Source organism: Phalaenopsis equestris, unplaced genomic scaffold, assembly GCF_001263595.1.
Source record: "Phalaenopsis equestris unplaced genomic scaffold, ASM126359v1 Scaffold000535, whole genome shotgun sequence".
NCBI classification, from domain to species: Eukaryota; Viridiplantae; Streptophyta; class Magnoliopsida; order Asparagales; family Orchidaceae; genus Phalaenopsis; species Phalaenopsis equestris.
In genome coordinates this window covers 493,765-514,413 of record NW_018164975.1, presented here as the reverse complement: position 1 = coordinate 514,413, position 20,649 = coordinate 493,765, and the positions used below count along the sequence as shown (strand labels likewise).

Below are 20,649 nucleotides of genomic sequence, written 5' to 3'. Positions count from 1 at the left end.
GTAGTACGAACAATTTTGCATATGTAGAAAACATACATTAAAATGAATTTAGCACATTACCAAATTTGTTATCTTGTAGTATGTTAGTTTTCTGTACCAGATAAGAAGTATCAAAGAGGAGGGGCGTTGTACGAAGCCTTCATTGACAAGGCTTAAGGAAACTTCCGACAATGGTTGATATTTGGCATGAAAGAAATAGAGGATTGATGGGAAGATATATTAGCAGTGATGTGGAGCATTCAACCGAGAATACTGACAATAGAGCTGCAGAGGAATGAAGGAATAAGGAAGGATCGTAATAAAAGCCTCACAAGAATGCAAGAATAAAGAAACAATAAAATGGTGAAGGCAAAATAATGTGAGAGAAGGAGTTGATCGAACAGATAAGATATGATAATACAATTTTTTTAAGGATAATATCTTATTTCTTTAATAAGAAAACAATGAAACACAACTTAAGTATTTATTTGAGGCAGCTGCAGAAGAAACTGTTATTCAAAAAATTTGTAAACTATTACAAATTTTTTTGTTGAAAAAGTCTTTCTGACAACTACTACATTTAGTTAAGTCCCGTGAGAAAACACAACTTTAAGCTATGGTTTTTTTGAAAAAACATTAAAAAAAATTTATTAAATAATAAAAAAAAAACTGTGGTGCAACACCACACCACCGCTACACCGCCACCTCAAACGTACCCTAAAACAACAATCACGATGACTTCTCCTAGGTTTAGATCACAAGTACAATCACAAGTGAAATACAAAGTTATGCCCCCAATCCATGTTGTAAGTAATCCCAAATATGAAGAAATATTACATATTTACAAGGAGCTTAATAAATATAATATATCCTCCAAAAGTATTCGCTTTTGGGATCGGGGGAGTTTGTATTCCCCTTGCTTTACCTATAAAATGTCGACGAAGAAAAATTTGCCTCCTGGACGTAAGCGCACGATCTCTATTGGCTTGAGGAACCATGTCGCTAGTGGCTGGCTCCTACGAGAAGTTTATCTGGGGTTTCTCCCTAAAAACCCTAGACTCCTCTCCCTCCGGTGAAACCCTAATCTTAAAACCCCTCTTCTCCTACCCTTCCCACACAGCCCCAATCAAGTCAGTTGCCGCCGCCGGTCCCATCGCCGCATCCGGTGGCTCCGACGACACCATCAAGATCTACGACCTCACAACCTCCTCAGAGATTGGTTCCCTTATCGATCATTCAGGTGCCGTGACAGCCCTCGCTTTCTATACTTCCCCCATCGCCCACTCTCTTCCTCGTAACCTCATCAGCGCAGCTGATGATGGAAATCTCTGTATCTTTGACGCCGATCCCTTCGTCCACCTCAAAACCATACCCGTGCACCGTCGTGGCGTCACAGACCTTGCAGTGCACCCATCCGGCCGCCTCGCCCTTACCGTCGGGCGGGACTCGTGCCTGGCGATGGTTAATTTGATGAGAGGGCGGCGTAGCTTCGCATGTCGCCTTGATCGGGAAGCGTCGATCGTGAAATATGGATCAGAGGAAAGGTTCTTTATGGCCGCTGAGGAGAGAATAACTGTGCACAATGCCGAGGATGCCAAGATTGTGCAGGAAATGGTTGGTCAGAAGCGCGTCCTCTGCATTGCAACTGGCGAGGTAGCGAGTTTGTCAAATTCTTTACCTTTCAATTGATAATTGTTTGTATCAGTAAAATTAAGAACTCTTTAGTTGCATAAGTTAAATGGTGTAATCATAAGGTTTATAGATTATGAGGATCTCGCCATTATGGAGTCTAGGGAAATTTATTTAAGAGAGTTGATGGTATTGTGTACTCGGTAGGTTAATTCTATCACTTAACTCTTATATTTGTGTCTGTGCATTAGAGTATTAGAATAGAGAAGTGAGAAAAGAAAAACAAAGTTCCTTCTTTGATAATTTTCTTTGCCTAAATATTTATGTAATGGGTCTGCAACACATTTTAAGATTTTAAATTTATTTAGCGGTTGAGCTGAATGATAAATTAATTGATTTAATTGTGCTTTTGTATTGAAGATTTTTATTTTCTAAGTTGAGCCGAGTTTAGACACTGGTGGTTGCAACTTCCTTAAGCCGTTTTGTTTTTTGTTGGCCTGCTTACTACTGGAGAGCTTGCACCTTGATAACTTCAACTTCGTTCAATTTTCAATTCTTTTGTAGTAATGTCCTTATTTTATTAAATCATAAAATACACTGCATAGGCATTACCATAGTTACCAAGAATATCTTCTTATTGTGTTTACATGGGAGTAAATGAATTGACCATTGTTCCAAGGTTATGAATTGTCACTTACCAATGAATCAATTGTTGGTTCTTTGAGTCTCTACGAGATCCTTTTTGGGCTGGCTACCACTCATCTTTTTCCTAAAACTATTTAATTTTCTTGCGCTATCGGATCCTTGGGCTTGTGTGCCATTTTATCGAACAAGGGAGGAAGATAATTTCTAATTGCAAGTCTATGTTGCAAAGTTACGCTTAATTTATTTAAGAGAGTTGATGGTATTGTGTACTCGGTAGGTTAATTCTATCACTTAACTCTTATATTTGTGTCTGTGCATTAGAGTATTAGAATAGAGAAGTGAGAAAAGAAAAACAAAGTTCCTTCTTTGATAATTTTCTTTGCCTAAATATTTATGTAATGGGTCTGCAACACATTTTAAGATTTTAAATTTATTTAGCGGTTGAGCTGAATGATAAATTAATTGATTTAATTGTGCTTTTGTATTGAAGATTTTTATTTTCTAAGTTGAGCCGAGTTTAGACACTGGTGGTTGCAACTTCCTTAAGCCGTTTTGTTTTTTGTTGGCCTGCTTACTACTGGAGAGCTTGCACCTTGATAACTTCAACTTCGTTCAATTTTCAATTCTTTTGTAGTAATGTCCTTATTTTATTAAATCATAAAATACACTGCATAGGCATTACCATAGTTACCAAGAATATCTTCTGATTGTGTTTACACGAGAGTAAATGAATTGACCATTGTTCCAAGGTTATGAATTGTCACTTACCAATGAATCAATTGTTGGTTCTTTGAGTCTCTACGATATCCTTTTTGGGCTAGCTACCACTCATCTCTTTCCTAAAACTATTTAATTTTCTTGCGCTATCGAATCCTTGGGCTTGTGTGCCATTTTATCGAACAAGGGAGGAAGATAATTTCTAATTGCTTTTAAATTTTTATTTTTTCTAAATTGTGGATTATTTACGAATTGTTTTCTAACTTTAACAAAACCTTAATGACTTAACTCTTATATTTGTGTCTGTGCATTAGAGTATTAGAATAGAGAAGTGAGAAAAGAAAAACAAAGTTCCTTCTTTGATAATTTTCTTTGCCTAAATATTTATGTAATGGGTCTGCAACACATTTTAAGATTTTAAATTTATTTAGCGGTTGAGCTGAATGATAAATTAATTGATTTAATTGTGCTTTTGTATTGAAGATTTTTATTTTCTAAGTTGAGCCGAGTTTAGACACTGGTGGTTGCAACTTCCTTAAGCCGTTTTGTTTTTTGTTGGCCTGCTTACTACTGGAGAGCTTGCACCTTGATAACTTCAACTTCGTTCAATTTTCAATTCTTTTGTAGTAATGTCCTTATTTTATTAAATCATAAAATACACTGCATAGGCATTACCATAGTTACCAAGAATATCTTCTGATTGTGTTTACACGAGAGTAAATGAATTGACCATTGTTCCAAGGTTATGAATTGTCACTTACCAATGAATCAATTGTTGGTTCTTTGAGTCTCTACGATATCCTTTTTGGGCTAGCTACCACTCATCTCTTTCCTAAAACTATTTAATTTTCTTGCGCTATCGAATCCTTGGGCTTGTGTGCCATTTTATCGAACAAGGGAGGAAGATAATTTCTAATCGCTTGACGAATTGTTTTCTAACTTTAACAAAACCTTAATGAAGTTGTGTTCACAAACAATTTCATGATATGTTTTTTTTTTTGGTGATTTTTGTCTTGCACTATTTTAATGCATATAAATTGATCTAATTCACTGATGTTGATTTTCTTAGCAAGTTTTCTTATGATTTCATTGTTACTTGATTGTTCTAGAGCGGACTCTTATTTACTGGTGGGGAGGATAAAAATGTTATTGTTTGGGATACAACAAGTGGAAAAGTTGCATACTCCATTGATGGTGCTCATTCAACACGTGTTAAAGGCCTCGTTATATTCAAGAGGAGTGATGATAAAACTCATGAAGCTTTGAATTGCTTGGCTTCTGCATCCTCTGATGGTGTTATACGAATTTGGGATTTAAGAATGGTCGCAAAAGAGAAGACAACTCCTTTGGCAGAATCTAACACAAAGTCAAGGCTGACTTGTTTAGCTGGTTCATCTATATAATGTGAGTTCTTGTATTCTTTTCTCTACATTTTCTTACATCCTCTTGGAATTAGAATCCACAACGTGGCATGTTAACGATCTACTTACGACATAAACAAATATAATTGTGCATTTTGTTTGCTTGAGTTTAATCCAAATCTGATGTATTGTAAGAGATGTTCTAAATGTAATTTTCTATTGCATGTTTTATGTTATCATTTTCTATGGAAGGAAATGATAGTTGCAACACAAAATTGTTGATGTTATTACTTATGATAATTAAACTTGATTAATATTTATTGATTAGGGTGATTAAAATTAATTAATATCAAGTCTTCTGTACACCCGCTCCCACTTCCACTCTTAACCCTTCGTGCTTCTCCATTTTGATGTTAAAAGCAGCACGTTTACTCCCATAGCTCACAACTTCCCTTCTTCCTATTTTATTCATTTTGAAAACCTAGGAGAACCTACAGGATACCTCTTCCTCTTCGTTGAAGTGATTCCCTCAACGACTCTCCCGATCGTGCTTCGAGAACAAGCATAATACTCCTTCGATGTTCTTCTTCCCAATCCACACGATAGAGTTGCCTTGTTCTACCACCCGTGTTGGCGAGACACGAGAGACACAAACCACATGTTTCATGTGGCAGAGCCGAAGCCTTTCTCCATTTCGTCATTCTATTCTTAGCTCCCTTCGTTACGCACACAACAAACGGACTAAGCTTCACTCGTCCTTCTCAGTTTCACGTGCTCTGTCCTTACTCTAGACACTCGAATCTCCTATCCTGGTTGCACAACACCAACCTCAAGCAATTTTCCACAGCCTCTACTTTCTCCTTCCAATCACATCGGCTCCTTGCATTGAAACCCGCACCATCGCCGTTCTTCTCCCTTGTACGTTGAAGCCACTCCATTGTTCACCGCTCGATTGTTCTCCGCTCTTTCCTGCCCCGCATCTGAGCTACTTTCCTCTGCACTGTAAAAATAACTTCATCCGCTTATATACAGAAAACCCTCCTATAATCCAATCAGACCTGAAACTTCGCTCTTTCTGCACCTGCTTACCTGCCTCACAAGCGATCTGATTCTCTGTTGTGCAAGAAATTCGCACGACAGAACCACTCGGTCGATTCTTTTCCACCCTAGCCAACACCCTTCATTTGTTTTACACGACAGAGAAGACAAAGACGTCAGCCTAGCCCACCAAGCTTGTATTTCTCTCAATAGACTTCCTTCCCCACTTTAATATTTTATGTCATTATTATATATTAGATACATGTATAATTTTATAAAATATCAGAAAATTGTGTTGTATTTTCATTTATTAATTTCATTGTTGTTGCTTCAACTCCGTTGATCGCTGATATCTCTGGTTCAAATTGGAAAGGTTTGAAAATGGGCGTGGAGTCGAGACTTTTAAAATATTCATTCAAGAAAGCTCGAGTACTCCACTTTGGGAATTATGTAGCTTTCGAGAAATTTGCAAACTTGTTTGAAAATTTTTTATAAAGTCAGAGATTTATATACTCGTCTTGGGAAACACGAGTACATATCATTAGGAATTAAGTACCATTTAGATAATATAAATTAATGTTCGAGAAAATGTTTGCGTGTGATTTGTTATTTTTTGCAGGTACATCGAAGGCCTATAACGCCTTTTGAGATCGTCTGTTAAATGCATATTTTTGCTCTCTGACCGCAATGTGGCACGACACTGACCAACGAATCTTGTAAGACCAACATTCTCCTGGTGCCCCTCTAACGGGGGTTGATATTGGGAGCATGCCGAAATTTCGTGTGATTTGATTTTGTTAATTAACGAAAGGCTTTTTACTTTTCGGAACTTTTGAAATAATTTAAAATGTGAATTTTAAAATAAAATTTAAATCTGGGCTTTTAATGTTTATACTCTTACGGTTTAAAAATGACTTGAATTCAAACTTTGAAATTTAGGCTCTTAGGGTTGCAAAATAAATTGGATCTGAACTTTTAAAATGTAGGCTCTTAGGTCTTGAAAATAAAATAACTTTTTTTTAAAAAAAAAATTTAGGCTTTTAGAGTTTAAAAAATAATTTAAATTTGGTAAAGGTTTAAAAATAATTTGAATTATGGCTTTTAAAATTCAAATTTACGCCCTTAAGGTTTGAAAAATAATTCAAACATAGGGCATTTGAAATTTGAAAATTCATCAATGGATTTGCAATGCACCTGCTAGCGAACAAAAAACAGTCCCTGTTAAAGCCCAAAGGTTTAACCTTACGTACACTCCAACAAGATAATACCCAAATAATTATTTATAGTTTCATATGACTTTAAAGTCTTCAAAGCCTATACAAACTTCGTGATCACTCCTTAAGTCAAATGAAATGTCTTAGAATCTTGAAGAGTAGTTTTAAAGCTTATGCGAATAATAAGTTGGACGCTCCTTAGTTATTATATGCTTTAAACTATTTATCAAAGTGAGTCAACTATGCATGTTTTCAAAATTTTGCATGTGTCTATTGATTTAAATTTTGTATCAAATTCATACTTTAAAGATTGTGCAAGGCATCAATATTCATAAAATTTTTAAGTCATTCAAACATATGAAATTTAAAACTTGCATGTGCTCCATCGAAATGAACTTAAGTATTTAAAATTGTACAGTCTGATGATGTCGCGCAATTTAAAATGAAGTTTTCAGTTTTCTTCTGATAAGCATGCAAGTTTCTTTTAAAAAAATTAAGATTACTTTAAAATAAAGAACCCACATATATTTAAAGTCAAATCGAAGATAGTTAAACTATGCATGCTCTCAATTGGGTTGTATTGTTTATAGAACAATGTTGTAAGTCCCACCCAACTGGTTCGATCACCCTGCTTGTAAGGTCTGGAGTTGACGAATCTAATGATTTTGAAATAATGTCCAAATCTCTAATATAAAATTTACAACTTCAAATCCCCTAGTTTGATCCTCTACCTCGCAAGGATTGGACTTGACAAGACTTGTATTTTAAAGACATTCAAGTATTCAATTTCAAATAAATTTCAAACTCAAGTTTTTTCTAATGTTCAAATTCTCGATGATAGCCGAGTTGACAGAATATTTTAAAGATTTTCAAAATAACCAACCAAAATATTCAAGTAAAATTTATCTCTTAAAAGACTTAAAAATAAATTTCATTCACCATTGATAACAGTTTATCGAGCATGACAAACTTTTGATTGATTTCAATTAGGCCTGAGCATTGGGCGGGTCATACTTCGCATGAACTGTGCTTATTCGGGCTTTGAACTGTCAAATCAGGCTCGGGCTGGGCTTGAGCTCGATTTCTATTTACAATTTTATAGCCAGGCCTATCAAAGTATCAAAAAGTGATTTAAAAAAAGAGGAATTAACCACCTTGAAAGCTTGCAATCGAGAAGTATACCTATGAAACTTAACCACTGGGCGGGTACAACCTATTTAGGCTTTGACTAAGTCATAGCAGGTTTGGGCAGGCCGAGACCGCTAAGGGTCTATTTGGAACAGCCTTCTGTCTGTTTTGCTTTTCAGGCTGCCATTACTGTTCTATTTAAAGAACTGCTTTCTTGCTGCTTTTTAGAAATTTTTGTGATAGAAAGCTATTTTTTCAACCTGAGCTATTAGAGTGCGGTGGTTGTCAAAAAGCTGTTGTCTGACTTTTTGAAATTAAAAGAAATTTGTAATAGCTACTGCAGTTTTTTGAAAAATAGTTTCTTCCACAACAGTTTTACAATTGCTTCTTAAAGTTAGTTGCAACTGCCCCAAATAGACCCTAAATTTTAATTTTTTCATTACTAAGCTCGTCCATTTTAAGAGGCCTTATAGCGAGCCCGTTGGGCCTCCCGCCTAATGCCAAGTCTAATTTCAACTCACAAAAGAGCTAATGTCACATTGAATATATCATTATATTTACACTCAAAGTAATATCATGCCAGTAAGGAAGTGACGAAAGTTATTTGTCCGCGTGATTTGACTCAAAGGCTCCACAAAATAGCAATTATGATCAGAGCTCTCTAATAATGTGATTGCCGCCAAATGACACGATTATATTATGGTTACTACTACAGCCTGTATTCCCCAATGACTTTCTGTCATTTGAGTCATGAACTACATAGGTGCAATTGTTTGACAAGAAGTCTTCTGTTAGCTAACGTCGACTTAAATTTGTCCCATTGGACAAATATACACCCCAAATCTATAAGTATCTTTTGTCTTATCTATTATGCATTTGAGTCATATATATATACCACAAATATACCCCAAATCTATAAGTATCTTTCTGTGATTTGAGTCATATATATATACCACAGATCAAAAAATCCTCGCACAATGAAGGTGAAACTTTTAGGTTGTCTTATCTATTATGCATCAACCTTCTTAAAATTTGACGCTCAAAGCCCTTTCAACAACACAACACATAAACAACAAAGAGTCCGGGACGTCAGAATTTTCGGAGCCCACAAAAATCCATCCATTTTTTTTGTCACATTTAAGAATGTTTAAAGCTGAGTTGAATCGATAATATGCTGATCCTGTTGCCCGGTCATAGTATTGGACCTTGTTGCCTTTTTATCAAGTATCATTTGTTATGATCTTAAAAGTGAAAAATGCTTCAATATAGCTTATCTACCAAAGTTTAAAACATCCCATTGGCATTTCTCTGAAGAAAGTTTTATTTCGTGCGTAATCAGCTTAGGATTAATCTTAATATGATTTTGAGAGGCCTTATGATTAAGTGCCATGAGCATAATATTGATACATATTAAGAAAAAAAAATATGTCCAAGGTTATTTAAGTTATTAAAGATATGTATGCGGGATTTTCTACTGGTGCTGGGATTAATTTTGGATTGACCAATTAGTTCACAATTATGGTTGGATGTATCAAGAGCACGCATTGAATTTATATGAATATTCAAAATGATGCTGATGAACATATTTGTTGAAAAGTGGAGAATAATAGTGAAATGTTTACAAGATAAAGTGTTTTGCTTAGTAGAACAAATAATAGGCACATAATATGCAATTTTAGCAAGGGTTATATCGACAATAAGGGTTATATCAACAATTATTAGTTGATATTTTAGAAGCCAACGGTGATACCAATATGGGATAGATTTAAATGTATTGAATCTATCATATGGAATAATGGGGAAATGGGCAAGGATGTAAATTTTAGTCTAAACTTAAGATTGTTTTGTTAAAATGTAGGACTTTTTTTGAGGAGTTTTATATGGTTAGAGATTTTTATGAGTCTTAAAGGTGAATATTATAAAACTATGTTTCAATCAGCAATATTGTATGGATTCAAGTGTTGATTACTAATAAAATTACTCATAACCAAGTTAAATGAGGCTGAAATGAAATTGTTAACATAGATATTTGCAGAAATTAGGAAGAATAACTTCAGGAATAATTATATTAGATGGAAATTGAGAATAGCATCTATTGAAGTCAAGGTGCTAGAGATGGGTTAGATCGTTTGGGCCTATATAATGAAGGGTGGAAAATGCACCTATAAGATTAGTAGATCTAATTAATTATAAATATTATGATAGAAGATGTAAAGGTAGCATGTATAGAATTTTTACAAAGTGGTTCATTGTCAATGAGTATAGAATTTGTATGAAAGCCTTTTTTTTTTTCAGTAAAGGGTTTAGCACTTCACAGCATTTAATAAGAATAACTGGAGAATGAGGATTCATAGAGATGGACCCAAGAAGTTGGGAGAAGATAATGATGATGATTTTTTTTTTCTTTGTAAAATGACTGCAACTTGATTCATGTATTAGTCAAAGATTTGCAAGGGAAAAGCTATTATTTATTTCTTTTTTTAAAGGAAATGCAAGTTGCTCCATGCATTGCTGCGTTGCCTCCCATGATTATGGCCTTGTTGTATCTTGTCTCATTGAAATGAATGTTTTAAAATTCAACTTTTTTTTTTTTTTCAGTTTCGGGCTCATTGTTTTAGGTTTTGATAGTTATGGTAATTTCTTTGATTTTGGAATATAATTTTTTATTGCAGTTTGGATTATATTTTTTCATAAAGTTCTTAAAGAATATGTTATATATGAAATGAAGTGGTTTATATAATTGGGTTCAAATAGAACACCTAATTTATATGAGATCTCAGTGACCGTATTTATAATAACTGGATGAATACTTGAGTTTTATTAAAAATTTATAGATTTTGGTTAAACTCTCAAATTCTTTCCAAAATTTTCTTAAATTCTCGAATCAAATAGAAGGTTTCAACTTAGTTTTTGATATGACAACTGAAATTTGTCTGAAATAACTGAGGCTGCTTTACATTTCTTGTGTATTTGAGGCATTCCTCTTATTTATATATGATAAGTTAATTTTTTGCATGTAGCGTAATAAGAAATTTGTCATTTGTTCTGTATTTTGAAGAGTAGCTGCTACAAAAAGATACTCCGAACTCTATAGGTTTTCATATTGATTGTGGAATATTAGATGTATTATAGGGGTCGGGGGTACCACATTATATCTTTGAACTCACATCCTTGTAATGCTCTCATTTGTGCTATCAATAATGCCTTACCAGATGTTATTTATTCAATTCATTGTCTTTCTCAAGGAATTACATCTATATAGATTATCTGAATGGCATAATAGATTACTACCCATACTAATAAAAAATTGTTATCTGCAATGGTAATTGTAGTTATATGATCAAATTCACTGAACCTTTTGTTTCATTCAGGAGCGTAAAATTTCACGTCGGACTATCCTTTAAAATGGGAAGAATCTCAGTGGATCCTTGCTGGTATGGTGATCCAAGGTATTTGTCGGATCGATGAAAATTTTGAGGTATTATTTGCTCTCATAAAAGATTGACCCGGGCGGGTGAAATTAGTTTTAGTACCTTAGTTTATGTAATTGTAAGATTCCTTGTTCTTTACATTAATAATTTTACATTTAGAACGATGAGAAGTCTGACTAATTTGTAGTGACTAGCGAACATGGTAATTCCTTCTTTGTGATCGGTGTAAAATTTCACATCTGATTTTTTATGATTTCGGGAGTTAACCTAGTCCTTTTATTTTGCTTTATTTTCTGGGGAGTTGGGAGAGTTTAATGGTGAAATAAAATGCTTGATAAAAGGATGCAATCTGAGCACCTAAACAATAATCTTCAAAACTAGTTTAGATTAATTGGCAGTAACCTCAAATTACTACAAACCAAGAAATGAATAAACTTTAGAAAAACTGGAGCAGCCAGAGTTATACTCTCAAAATCCACATTATTTTAGGGGCTTTTCCTTTTACTGAATAATGAATACATTTTAAAAAGAAAACTAATAAAGTTTATTTAAATATTTAGAGTTATTTGGTTGAGTAGAATGTAAATTATTATCATTATTATTATTTTTGTTTGGTTTGAGGTAAAATAGATTTATGTAATACTATGATGTTGGTAGATGATGGCAGTGGGCTGTGCTGCTAACTTTGCATGCATGTTCCTTGATTTATGTCAGATGACCATTCTTTAAACCATATGAGTGTTAGTTCATCATATTAGCGCATAAATCTTATGTAGTATAAAAATATGAATTTCTACCCCATTTATATTTTTTTATTAAGTATTATTAATGTGCTTTACTTCTAAGGTAGAGGAATTGCGATATGCGATATTGCGTTTATGCTACCGTTCCTCTATTTTATGAACTACAATCCATTTTTCTCTTCCTTTCCTTTCTAGTGTATTGGTTTTCCCCATAGAATGTGAACGTATGGAAAAGTGACAAGATTTTGCATATATATATATATATATTATTGCTTTCTTTTGCACTATAGTTTCTTATAGGATTTGATTTGATGATTATTTATTCATTTTAACTACACTAATACGAAGTAGATGAATTGGGAAGATCTTGTAAGAGCTACTCTAAAGATTGACAAATTTTTTTTTGCCTTTATAGAGCTCCTTATTCCTTTTTTGGTTATTGATGCTTAAGCTATGAAAATGTTTAGAGAAATATTTAGTGTTGAGTTTGAAGTCAATTTTCTAAATATTCAAACATAAAATCTTAAATGAAGGTTATCAGAAAGTGATAAATAAGGCTATCATAAAGTACTAAATGGAGAACACCAAATAAAAAATTCAATTATGGAGGCAACAACAGTTTTTAATAATTATTGATTAATTATATTAGAAGATAAATAGTAGATTATATATGCTCATAGAATTATTACTTGTAAAGCATCTCACAGTTATAAGTAAAAAAGAAAAGGGGAGAGGGAGAGAGAGAGACAGAGAGAGAGAGAGAGAGAGAAGACGTTCTTGTAAGCATACTATAGTTACATCCATTTTCATTTATTCCCACATAATTCTTATTGTTATATTTATTTATGTGTTGTAATCTCTCTCTGATTATCTTTTTAAAATGTTTAATGAAATATTAGATATCAATGTGGTCATGGATATTGGTGAATTTCACATAATCACATATATTCATGTGTTTTTTTTAGATATTTAATGTTTATTTTTTTATGCTGATTTAATTTCTACTCAAAGATTTTATCCTGAACCTAAAACAGATATCAGAACTTTAGTTTAAATAGCTTTTTAATTCGAGCATCAGTAATAAGTTATTAAACTTAATAAGTTTATTGGCCAAAATATTAAGTCTTAGAAGATGCAAATAGAAGATTATTTCTATATATTAAAAAAAATTCCATCAATGATTAATAGGAGTGAAATTCTAGTCAATTAATCAGGAAGAGTCAATCAATGGACAAGAAAGTTCTAGGGATTAAATGCCTTTCACTTTAATATAAACATTGCCATCAAAATCCTAAATGAGAAAACAGTTGGCCCCATGAAGCTGCACATTTATAAGTATGAAAAGCCCTTTATAGTTGATAAGTTATATATCATGTGCAAGTATTTAATATGAGGATGAAAGGAGCTTTGATCCGCTTCGATCATCAATCACATCAAGAAGTTCAATTGAATGAAAAAAATATCTGAACTCTATGAATATTAAGTTTGGTAGTAAATGAGTGTAAATGAGTTGAGCAAACTCGAGTCATATCAAGCTCAAGTAAGATACGACCAAATCAAACACAAACTCAACTTGTGCTCAAAGCTTGAGCTCAGGCTCAATCAGAAGCCAAAATCAGGATTTGTTGTGTATATGAATTGCTGCATCTTATGCATCTATGTCTATCTTCTAGTTTTTTTTTGAAATATTTGCTTTCACAAGTGCCAAAGCACAAAAAAAACATTTTTCGAACCTGTCCACATTAAAGATATTTCATGAATTTCATTTTCTTATGATCATGCTCTTCGAGATAACAAAATTATCAAGAGCCTCTTTTATTATTAGAAAAATAAATATACTTGGAGATGAAATATGGCTTCTTAATGCAAGCTGAGCATGTTTTTTATGCAGAGGGCAGGCTATAATCATGGCTTGAGATGGAGGGGATCTTGCTTCTCTGTGCAAGCTGAGCTGATCCATGTAGAGGGAAAGCTGTAGTCACTCATTGTGGGAGAATTAGGGTAAGGCTATAAGAGTGAGGAAATGAGATTGTCGTCATGACTTGCGAGAGACAAAACATTATTGTGGCGACTTGTGAGAGAATTGGATGTTATTGGGTGGATTCCATGATGACTCGAGGCATGTGAGAGTTAGAGCGGCAATGGAGTGCATGAGAGATGAGAGTCTTTGGAGGTTGGAGTCACGAGACCAAAAAGAAGAGACCAAAAAGAAGAAATTAAGCAAGCAGGAATTAAAGTTAATAGAACTTGTTAAATCCTAAAATCCATAAATCGATAAATTCATTAATCTACTAAACTCTTGGATTTAGTAAATCTAAAACCACTAAACTCCCTCATCTTATTTTTTGGCTGCATTAAGTAAACCCAGTGATAAAGCTTATTAAAAAGCTCGACCAAATAACCCCTTAAGTTTAAGTTTGAATGCCCCTTGCCCAAAAAGAACCGAACAATCGTGTTGCTCATGGCATCATTTAGTCGAGTCGGTGATTGCATGAACTCAAGCTTGATTACCAATTGTTTTTTAATAGAGACTTCAACCCGAGCTCGATACTTGATTAGTTTGGCTCATCAGTTCATTAACAAGCAAAGCTCGAGTCGGCTCAGCTAGTTACACCCCTATTCACAATAATACTCAATCGTGTCAAAATTCTTATCCTTAATGGGGATATGAAATGACATGAAAAAGTTAAAATGCATTGTCATTTATTTTAAAAATTGATATTGATAGAGGCTTTAAAAGTTCAACAATAACAAATAAAGAGGCACGTTAAAACTTTGTGGTAAGGATCTTCAATCAAATCACAATAGCAAAAAGACTCTAGTTTATCCAAATGATTGTGAATATTATGATTAACCTATTCATAATAAGTGAATACAAAAATAAAAATTTTAAAAAAAAGTGAAAAAGGTTATGAATGACATTATGGAAGACATGTAAGCTTCACTTATAATCAGCACCTACTGTTCAATAGAGAGACATATTAGACTCAAGTGTAACATTTTGATTTTTCTCTAATAATGATATAATGAAAAACTACTATACAAATAATTTTGTCAAAATATTTCTTACCTCATGGCGAGCTATCAAACACTATGGTAATTGGATATGATAACTAAAACAGTAAGTGATGACACTTAGACGTTGAACATCAACATTTAGGCATATTCTTGGCTTAAAGAGAAACTTGATGTCCACCAGGCCACTACATATAGAATAAGGCCATGCCACTTCCATTGATGATACTTGAAAATTGGCAGATGGGGCCTTGATGATTGCTCTAGTTGCTATGATAGGCACTCTTTACACCAGTGCTAACATTGAAATAATAATAAAAAACCACTAATATAAAGTACATTTAAATCTATGGCATTGAGGCTCTAGTGGTTAAATTCAAAATTTAAAATTCATTATATCCACCTTTGATGAAGATTATATCCTAAATAAATGAAAATGAGCTTTTTTCTTAAAGAATCAAAGAAAGCTAGATCTAAAAATCTAGAGTTATTATACACAAGTTTAAGGGGGTCATCCCTTAATAATTTCATAGGGAGGTCCTTGTAATAAATCACCTTCATTGATGCTATGCCAAACAAAGTATGGTTAACGTTGTTAAAGTTATGCTTAATGAGTGTACTACTTCACTGAAGTGAAAGAACTTAGCAAAATGTAAAAAGTAATGACAAAATCAAGTGGTTAAGATCCCATAAGATTATAATTCTAGAGAATTCAAAGGCCCGGTCAATTTCAAGGTCAAAAGGGGCAAGGTTGATTTCGACAACCCCATTGCATATACAAAGTGTTTATTTGAGGGAGCTGCAGCTGTTTAAAAAAAAAGCAAATGTGAAGCTATGGCAGGAAAGCATAAGTCTGTTGTGCTACAACTGTTTATGAAAAAAAAAGACTGAAACACTCTTATATGCATTTTGGTAGCCATAAGGCAACTATTTTAGATGAAATTCAAACATAATGACAAAAAATAAATAAAAATAAAAAACCATAGAAAAGATTGAGTACCGACTTCAATAATGATAATTTAATATATTTAGGCCTAGGAAGTATCATAAAATAAGTATAAAACTTAAATAAATATTAAATAAATTAATATAGTACTGAAATTTTTAATTACTTGTAAAATAAAAAAGCATCTTAAAAATTCAATGAATACATGAAAAAAATGTGATGAAGAGAGCAACAAGTAGACTTTAACTAAATAGTTATAAAATAAAAAACATCTTAAAAACTAAATGTATGGATTGACAAACTAATATGGCACGTTTAAGCGATGCAGAGAGCAAAAATTAGATTTTAGCTACCTAAAATGTTGACATATGACATATTTGACCTTAATATCAAATTTTAGATGTTAGATATGTGAATTCATAAGAACTTTGTGGTACGCATGTAAAAAAATAAAATTCAGGACATATATCCACATAGTTTAAAGTAATTTAAGTGGTAGAAAAAAATATATATGAAATCCAATTTCTACACAAAAAAAAAAATGCCAACAAAAACAGTGTGTTTAAGCAGTAGGCAAAAGATCAATGTGTGATCTAATTTCTACAAAAAAAATGTCAGAAAAAAATGTTGCAAAGTACATCTTTAAAATAATTCAGGCATCATGATTTCCCTTATGAACTAGTGCACTTGTGATCTGTTCACGTAACTCTACCATTTCCTCAATGCCTTCTCCAACCTGTGAACTAGTACATCATCTTCAAGTTCTAACACTGACCGTCCAATTAGATGCTCGTATGCCTCAGATGGTATGTATGATTGATCTGTATCACAAATATTAAACTCTGGGTCATTTCGAGAGGGATGTCAACATATATAATTATGCAATTTTGTTGTAATAGCTACTATTTTTACCTGCTTCTCAAAAGAATACGTTGACATATCACATAGTATAATCCATTTTTTTTTCCAAACACCAAAAACCTTCTCAATCACATCACATAAAGAAGAGTATTTCTTATTAAATATTTCTCTTTTTTCACACGCAAACTGACTAACTCTTCGAAAATTAGGAATTTGATAATTTGCATCTGGAAATGGTTTTAAAACTCTCGTTGCATTGGGTACCCCACACCAATAAGATAATATTTACTTACGTAGGAGTAAAAGTGAATTAAAGATTTTAATTTTAATTAAAACTCTTATTGTAAATAACAAAACTACGGGTGACATAGGAAAGCTATATTTTCACTTACGAGTGGCAAACTTGAAGATACGGCTATCATGTGCACTACCTTTCCACCTTGACATGATAAATGTAAAACACATTAAAACTACAAACTGTCATAACATTCTGTGTCGGCATTCGACAACGACCTATATATGCCACTTTCTCACTATCTAACACTTTAGCATCCTCATGTGTTTCATTAATTGCTCCTATGCAATCCTAAAAGAGAAATTTTGATGAACATTTTTTATATTTTTCCTAGAGATTATAAAAGTCATAATAGTGAAACATACCTCAAAATAGGGCATAGATCTAGAATCATACAATATTTCTCTTGGTGTATTTAGAAATAACGGATCACTAGGCTTCACAAATTAAATGGCCAAACTTACTGAAGCATCTAGTCCAATGGATCCGTGGAGTCTATTAACACTTTCCAAATTGTATAAGAGATCTTTAAAAATTAATTGCAATATACAAATAATATTTTGAAACCTTTCAAGATGACCTTCTAGTAACTCCATAATTGATTTGTCTCTAATATGTGATGAATTCATGGTTGGTTTCTTAAAAATATATGATTCCATATACTTATTTATAAGGCACAAAGATGCTACAATTATGCGCCTCAACCTAACCACTTTCGACAATTCACTAGTCACATTTCCTTCCATATCTATAGAAGTGAAACAAGTAATCATTAACATTTCTGTTACAAAGATATTTAATACAAATGATTTATGATTAATGAAAACTAGAACAAAAGAGAAATACCACACATGTCCATACTTCCTTATCATTCTTACCAAAGAACTTTGATAATTTGGCACAACACATAATTGCATATAACTAAAAAGAATTAAAAAAGAAAACAAAAAGATAAAATAAAAACAAGAATTAAAGTTAAAAAGCATAGCAAATCATATTTGTCTACAGAAAAGTTACTTTTCTGCCTTGGAACTACCATTGATTGGTCTTTTTGCTAAACTAACTTACTGAAGGGCTAATTCATAAAAAAAGAAGAAAATAACTAATCTTCACTATATAAAATGACATCTTTCTACACACTATGAAAATATTGAAGAATACAACTAGGCCACAAAATGATAGATTTGGCAAAATCAAACTTTCACTTCATTCCATATGTTGATGTCAGCTTTGATAGAACTACCAACTATTGCTTCAAAGTTGAAAGAAGCATCCGATTTTGATACTGCAATGCATAAAACCAGTATAGATGTAATGGAAGATGAGAAATATTTTAAAACATACCAATCATTGGGAAAGATACCCAAATGAGCAAATTATGATAGGAGAGTTATGCCTAACTAACTTTTTGTGTCACGATTTCCAAAATAATACTGAAGGTAGAGAACCCTTCACTCAAGCATCTTTGTCATGAATATTTCTGGCTTATTTCTAGAAGCTTTTTCGGGCGTATAAATAAAGTGAAATATCTTCAAAGATTTTAGTAGTCTAGTCAAGAAGTTTAATTGCAGTAGAAAGTGTGGTGGCTCAAATGTTGGACGTGAAATGCTAGACTCTGAGCTTATCTGTGTACATGCACTGACTAATTCAGAAAGTTGGATTATTAAAAACTCAACCCCATATTTCTTTTTTTTTTTCAGCCAAGGATGGTGTAGATAGTTTGCACTTAGATTGGCTACAAGTAGCGACATCATCCATATCATTTGTGGAACATTCTAAAGGATTGTTTAAATTATCTCACTTTTCCAAATCTTAATGTTCATTGACATCTTCAATACATTGGTTGGGAGTCCATGCATGCGAAGCAGTAGCAACCACACTCATGAACATCAAAGCAAGCTTCTCTTCTAATTCAAGATCTATGCCACAAAAATGAAATTTCATTGCATTTGGGATAACCTCTAAAATACTCCTATAGAATTTATCTATTAAATAAAGTTGATGAAAAAGGAATACAAGGATATATTAATGCATTCTTTACCTTCAACTTTCTTTTTGCTAATCATCAGGTGTATCAATTTTTAAGATCCCAACATAATCCTGTAAAACCTTGCTCAAGCTCATTCCATAATAATTGATCTCATTTATTCTTTAATTGTGATTTTTTATACTCACATCCTGTTTGTTCTTGAAATTTTCTTCATTAAATACAACCAATTTTCCTTATTAAAATAAGTCGTTTGTGGATTGCCTAATTCAACTTCACTTACAATGATCACAAAAGATGATCTTAACATCTCGATCCCATGTTGTAGATGCTCTACAATCTCTTAAGGTTTGTTTGGGGCACCTACAGCTTATTAAGGGTCCATTTGGGGCTGCTTATTTGGTGCGGTGGCGTTTTGAAAACGCACCTGACCTGTTTCGGTAAATTGCGTTTTGGCAACTTATGCGTTTTCAAAACGCAGAAAACAACGTTTTCACACCGCACCTATCTAGGTGTGGTGGGAGCTTATTGGCAGCAATTTGACTTTTCCAAAAAAATAAAAATTTGTAATAGTCACCACACCTAGATTATCAGCAGATTATTTTTAATCAGCTTATAAGCAGATTATTTAATAAGCTACAACTGCCCCAAACACAGACCCTAAAAAGAGCTATAAAGCTGCTGAAAAATAATTTGATGTTTGAAAAGCTGTGGTAGCTATTACAATTTTTTTTTTTGAAAAAGTTAGATCGCTGCTAGAAAGCTGTCACCACACCTGACCATGATTGGTGGGAAAACGTAAATTTCAGTGGCAGCTTTTTGAAAAAGCTACCAAAATGCAGTTCACCCAAACAGACAAAATTACGGTGCAGCGCCCCAAATGGACCCTTATTTTTTCCTAATTAATGGATTACTTAAAATTTTCAAGATCGTTGTAATTAACTTCAAAGAACTATGTAATCAATTTCAATAAATAAATAAAAGAAGCAGCATGTGGAGATGGATTACTCTTCCATGAAAGAATACGACAAATAACATAACACCAAGGTTGATTAACAAATATAAGGCATGTTACAAATTGCATTAAAAATTTTAGGATGCAAAAGGGCAACAAAATTGGATGTCAAAAAAAAAAAACACATCATACTAAAAATAGAGTGAGAAAGAGAGAATATATGAACTACCCAAGGAAGGTTGATAGGGGAAAAAGTCAGTGTGGAAGAAAAAGATAAAAAAAGAATGGTAAAGATATCCCTGCTCATGCCAATTATAGAGATACTACATAAAGTACAATCTAATTTTTGGCCTCAACTCTAATAATTTGATCCCTAGGACATTCTTTTTTTTTCTTTTTCTACTAATTTCAACAATTAGAAATTTTAGCATCTAACATGTATAGAAAAATATAGGCCCTGAAAATCGATCAAAATAAGACATGCATTATTACTTTAAATAACTAAATATATCCTGTACTTAAAACTGCAACATTGAAACTTATCAAAATAATCAGCACAAAATGAGACAAAATTCATATTATTGGTTTACAACTTCATTTCAATAATTACTGACATGTTTTGGAAGTACAAAATCTAAAACGCCTTTTCATGAACAAAAGAAGTAAAAAACATTTCCCAAAAGCAACAACATTGTCTATGAGTTC

The 20,649-nt window shown here is 32.9% G+C and overlaps 1 protein-coding gene across 1 annotated transcript; it reads left to right on the top strand.

Annotated features, from left to right (window-relative positions):
- The first annotated feature begins 849 nt into the window (after positions 1-849).
- Positions 850-11,392, top strand: LOC110028880 (p21-activated protein kinase-interacting protein 1-like). The gene is made up of 3 exons (XM_020730914.1): positions 850-1,632; positions 4,080-4,374; positions 11,083-11,392. The coding sequence occupies exons 1-2, from the start codon at positions 976-978 to the stop codon at positions 4,371-4,373; spliced, it is 951 nt and encodes a 316-aa protein (XP_020586573.1). The 5' UTR covers positions 850-975; the 3' UTR covers position 4,374; positions 11,083-11,392.
- The last annotated feature ends 9,257 nt before the right edge of the window (positions 11,393-20,649 follow it).